Source organism: Carassius carassius, chromosome 41 (assembly GCF_963082965.1).
Source record: "Carassius carassius chromosome 41, fCarCar2.1, whole genome shotgun sequence".
NCBI classification, from domain to species: domain Eukaryota; kingdom Metazoa; phylum Chordata; class Actinopteri; order Cypriniformes; family Cyprinidae; genus Carassius; species Carassius carassius.
The window spans coordinates 5,686,984-5,692,983 of NC_081795.1; the positions used below are offsets into that span (position 1 = coordinate 5,686,984).

General features: G+C 40.6%; 1 protein-coding gene across 1 annotated transcript in view; it reads right to left on the reverse strand.

Moving 5' to 3' along the window:
* LOC132123024 (neuronal tyrosine-phosphorylated phosphoinositide-3-kinase adapter 2-like) overlaps positions 1 to 4,921 on the reverse strand; it is a 47,506-nt gene extending 42,585 nt beyond the window's left edge. Inside the window, exons 1-2 of the mRNA XM_059533556.1 lie at positions 4,616 to 4,921; positions 498 to 714 (exon numbers count right to left, since the gene is read on the reverse strand). Coding sequence (XP_059389539.1) covers positions 498 to 694 — 197 coding nt within the window. The 5' untranslated portion in view covers positions 695 to 714; positions 4,616 to 4,921. The remainder of the gene's footprint in view (positions 1 to 497; positions 715 to 4,615) is intronic.
* Positions 4,922 to 6,000: the final 1,079 nt, after the last annotated feature.

A 6,000-nucleotide genomic window follows, 5' to 3' on the forward strand; every position in this document is an offset into this window, starting at 1 on the left:
TTTAACATCTGGTATATGAGCACAATATGACAGTAATATTAACTATACTTCACATTTTTTAAGAGCTTGTCCAAATAGGAGGCCTTGGGATTACTTAAAAGTATTTAAACTAATTCAACACATATTAACAAGATGTGAACTAAAATCATATATATTTTTTTATATTCCCTCAATAACTATGGTCTTAATTGAAGAACACACAGTTCACAAAATTAATGAACCATGTTTTTGTACCTTTTTTCTTAGAGTGTAAATCCTTCAGTGTTCATGTATGGGATATTTTTGTCTATTTTATTGTCTACCAGGTGAAAAATATAAGACTGATTAGAAGGTGGCAAAAACTTGCAGGACAAGCACTGTTTACTTAGATATAGAAATTTGTATGAACAATATAATAGCCAATATCATTATTATGTGCAGTATTTGCATTTAAATAAGTCTATCCCTAGCTGTATGTGTGTGTGTGTGTGTGTGTGTGTGTGTGTGTGTGTGTGTACCTCTTGATAGCTTCTTCCTGCCGTCTCTTCTTCTGGTTTTTCTCCTGGAGGTATGTCCACTGTGTGTGGTTGCGGACGCGATCGCTCTCCCTGGCGATGTCAGAGGCGTTCTGGATAACCAGCTCGTCATACGCCCTCAGACCACTGTCCTCCGCGTACTGCAGGAAATGTGTGCACTCGCCTTCCCCTGAATCCATCCTTCAGCACAGAAGAGAGACTGCCTGGAAGATGGACAGAGAGAGAGCGAGAAAGAAAGACTTTAGTCTCACACACAATGTCATTGCATCCCTCTTGAGAGCTTGCTCTTTATTAAAAAACAATGAACTTTGGAGGTACAGGTGGGACGTATGCACACACACACACACACTATATATATATATATATATATTTAAATATATATATATATATATATATATGAATATGTTATCCTTTAACACAGAGGAGCATGTTTCACTGCTGGGAAAGGGCAAGGGCTAGCACATTTACATAGCTACTTAAAATGATGATGAGGAACACTAAAATATATTACAGTTATCTATCTGTCTATCTGTTTGTCTGTCTATCTATCTAACTTCTAGGAACAATTTTGTTCACCAAGTATATAGATTGAGACTAGTAAGATCAGTCAGTTTCTTAGCATAACATGCAAACAGTGGTAACATCTGGCCCAACATTATGTGCCAATCACAGGTCTTATTCTATCCTACTGATTTTTTTTCCAACATGTGCATGGGTTAGGGTGCCTTCCCTTCCTTAGTCACAATCCCACCTACACATCTGCTTTTCCTCCATTTCACTTCTCTCACACACTTTTGTGCACACCCATGTGAGCATGTACACACACACACACACCTGTCCATACAGTAGATGCCCCCACACTCTTACATCCACAGGGACATACAGCTGTATTCTATAAAAGTTTGGCAAGTGAGGAGAAGGAACTCTAGGTTTCCAGGCAACAGTATCCTAGTGTGCTGACATAATGCAGGATGCTGAGAACCCAATTCTGTGCTGAAGATGCATTAGTTCTGCTTTACAATGGCAGGCATGATATCCCCACCATGTGTGTGTGTGTCTCCTATAATGCCGAAAGCATGAAACACGATAATCGTCTCCTCTACTCTGTAGATGGTTGCTACAGATGGATCATATTTCACAATTATGTTTTATCACTGTTTGCGTATGTATTTTAATAAAACATCTAACACTAAATCTCTTTTTCAGAGTAATGAGGTGGCAAGATGCCACATTTCCAATTTGCTGGTGCTCACACACACACACACACACACAAAATAGGTCAACGAAACCACAGCACCAAATCAATGGATCCCGGTGAGTGGAGCTTTGCTTCCTTATTCATTCCATTACTCTGTAATTCACAGGTTCCTCTGCACCGCACTACTGTACATTGATAGTGCCAATTTATAACTGAGGAAAAGAAATAGCCTTCAAAACTGCACAACACACCCAACCTGAGTACATGCAGAATCATTGAAACACAAGATAATCACTAGAATACACCAAGAACAAATTGGATGTAGGGATTGTCACACAGCACACACTCATTAAAAGGGATAGTTCACCCAAAAATGAAAATGCTGTTTCATTTACTCATCCTCATGTCATTCCAAACCTGACTAACTTTTATTAAGAAGAGAAGATATTCTGAAGAACACTGAGGTTCTAACAACATTGAACCCCATTGACTTTCACTGTATGGACCAGGGCCCGGTTCCCCGATAACGTTCACTCTTAGCTTGCTAAGAATACATCGAAAGATATATCTTACCAAAGTTGTTGATGTTTCTAAGTGTGTTCCCCGAAGTGTTCCTTAGGAAGCTTCTTAGCACGTTGCCTCTTACGTCCGACGTTACAAGAGCGCTGTCCAAAGTCAGGGTGCTGAATTAGTTGGCATCGATTGCTCATGAATCGATTTTCCACTTTACCGAAGGTGCAATACAGCGTTAAGAAAGACAACACGTTCTATGCAAATGAAACATTCCTCAAATTATTACAGTAACATTTATTTTAACAGTTTAAGTTATCAGTAAAATATAGACTATAAATTAAATTATCAAAGGGTCAGTAATGTTCACACGATATGTTGTGACGGTAAGACAAACCGGGTATCCCTCGCTAATCATCCATCCCGTTGTGCCACTTGTGCCGCTTCTTGACATGGGTTTAACGACTTATAAAAATTATATAATACACTTTTATATTAATGGCAAGGTACTTTACAATTAGAATTGATTGGCAAGCAGCTGCAGTTACTTCTGTTTAATGCGGTATTGATTGCAATTGGTTTATGTTTTTAATAAAAAGCAACCTATCTACAATGAACAGAGAGAGAGAGAGAGAGAGAGAGAGAGAGAGAGAGAGAGAGAGAGAGAGAGAGAGAGAGAGAGAGAGAGAGAGAGAGAGAGAGAGAGAGAGAGAGAGAGAGAGAGAGAGAGAGAGAGAGAGAGAGAGAGAGAGAGATACAAAATATGCTGGGGAAGCAACGTAAAAAAGGGCACCAAGCCTCTCGTCAGAGGAACTTGAAGTGTTGCTGGACCTTGCCACCAGGTCAGATATCACACCCCTATGGTCCACTATAACTTGCACATTTATGGCCGCGTCTTCCTTTCGCGATAAGTAGCCTACGCCTGATCATTCACTGATGGATTGGCGATAGGGATGAGTGCCATCCACCAGGATGCAATCCCCGGCATGGCGCAGAAGGGCGTTGGTGACAGTGTGGACGCACTTCCACACAGAGGTCTTGATTAGGCTGTAGTCCTCTCCCACGACCTCGATGAATCTCTCTGTAGAAAAAAAAAAAAAAAGAAAAAAAAAAAGAAAAAAGTAGCGCTGGGCTTCAGGGCTTAAAGCAGAATTCCGCCGCGTTAGCCTGGCCAGCGCAGGTCTGGGAAGGTCCAGCTGCTTGCTGGATTTTTTTAATATAGCAACGTCAGGCAAAATGTCAAAAGGGGTTAAGTTTTGCCGAATAAAAAAACTGACATGGACTAAACGGCTCCGAGTCCGGCTCCGTCTTTGATTCAATTCAAGAACACGTTGGATCGCTGCCATAGTTGGTCGCTTACTGGACACCACCATGATTACCCATTTAAAGATCTTAGCCATTTAGAGCCAAATTGTTTGCCAGATTTTAATTATCAAAAAAATGATTGCCAATTATGATTGCCAAGGCTAATTACCACCTTATTAGTTCTGTAACCACATAAAGTCAACTTCATAAATAGGACTGTATCCATTGCGAACATAATTTATTACGAGTCTTAAAAAATAACAGAAAATCATTGTTGAGCCACAAAATTGTCAACATACCATAGTTTGACTTGTACTTCGCTGCGCTGGTTTCTAAAGACTGCTGTAGCGTCATGAGCTCAAATAACGCTAAGAGAGAGCTACGAATGGTCCAGACCAACCTTACGAAAGTGTGCCTTACAGAAGATATACTTATCGTACGAACCTGTCGGGAACCGTGCCATAAGGTTAAGAGAGCGGTTAAGGAATAGGTTAAGAACTACTTAGCGATAAGAACGTTTTGGGGAACCGGGCCCAGGTCATTTTTAAATTTATGTTCTACAGAAAAAAAGTCATGAACATTCCAAATCATTTAATTTACATGTTGTATAAAGATCACATTTTGTACAAGCATAAAAAAGAGGTCGATTTCATGAATGAATCAGAAAATATTGGGAATTTTGGGCAATATGCTATTTTGGATCCTGTATAATCAATTGATGTTAGTTTGACTCCTCCTGTCACACAGATGATGAGGAACTGATGAAGACAAGGAAGAGCAATGAGATGGAATTAAAATATTCTAAGTCATTTCATCGAAACGTTGTGTGAAGATGTATGCCATTCTGTACAAATGTCAAAAAAAGAGGCTAAATCATGAATGAATCTGAAGCTGGGAATTGTGGGTAATATTCTGTTTTGGATCCCATATGATCCACTGATGCTCAGTTTAACTCTTGCTGTCATACAGATGATGAAGAACTAATAAGGAAAAGGATGAGATGGAAATGAGACAAAGCAAAACATCTGGATGGACACACATACACATAATTATACTCACAGTATCAGTGAATCTGTTCTCCTGGAACAGCTGAACTCCAGCTGTGTTCAGTGTGTGCGTTTCTCAACACCACACGATATTGAATCCCCCTGCAGCTGACAGACAAGCCAGGCAACAGCAACGCAGCATGGAGGAAACACACACTGGCTTGAGGAAGAGAAGGATTAAGGACATGTCCATCTTTGGTATTTCCAGAGCCCTGAAGTAAACCGAAGGTGGTTGTGGTTGTGGTGGCAGTCGGCGGTTCGACCCTTCCCCACCTACGACCACTCCTGCTGGGCTACGACCATCAAGGCTGTCCTTTCCCCGTACCAAACACTTCTGGAAGTATCCACACCTCCCTTTGGTGGTTGCCTCATCTGCGCTGTCCCCACACACGCATGGGGGGTGGGCTGCATATAGTATAAGCGTGTTTTTGTTTAGCTGGCTGTGGTATGTGTGCAGAGAAGTTAGGCAGCTAAATGCATGGTGTCCTACAATCTCTTTGATCCATCTTCCCTCTACTGCTGCTGCCGCTGCGGCTGCTGTCACAAGCACACACACACACACACACACACACACACACACACCCCCGTGTGCGTCACACACACATGCAGAGATGAACCCAGCTTGTGTGTCAGTAGGCAAAAAGAACAGCTATAACATCTGTCTTTTCTTCTAGTTCCTCTATCCTTCTTTTTTTCTCTCTGTCTCTCTACATTCTTTTTTGCTGTCTGATCTCCTTCCCTCCAGCCCTCACTGCTTGCTTACTCCATCCCCTGGTGATCTCTTCTCTCTCTCTCTTGCTCCATCGCACTCTCTCTCTTTTTATGCATCCCTCATGTCTCTCAACCAATCGTGATGGTCGCTTAGAGCTGTCCATGGTTCTGAAAGAGAGTGCGAGAGAGAGAGAGAGAGAGAGAGAGAGAGGTTGTGTGTGTGTCAATCCTGTCCCGAGGGCATGACCGCTGCTTGTACAATCTTATCATTAGTATAAAATGGCTGATGCAAAAACACCCAAGAGGCAGTCAGATGTGTGTATGCAGTTTGGTGTTTAAAGGTGTAATGTTATTTCTTCACTAAAAATAATGTACGTTAAGTCTCTAAAGATTTGGAATATATAGACTATTGTTCAAATGTTTTGGGTTGGTATGATTTATTAATGTTTTTGAAAAAAGTAGAAACTCCTATGCACACCAAGGCTGCATTTATTTGATCAGAAAATACATAAAAAAAATAAAACCATTTTAAATAGCTATTTTCTATTTTAATATATTTTAAAATACTATTTATTCCTTGGATGGCAAAGCTGATTTTTCACCAGACATTACTCCAGTCGTCAGTGTCACATGATCCTTATCTTATTAGAATTATTCTAATATGCTGCTTTGGTGCTCTAGAAACATTTCTTATCATTATCAATTTTGAAAACAG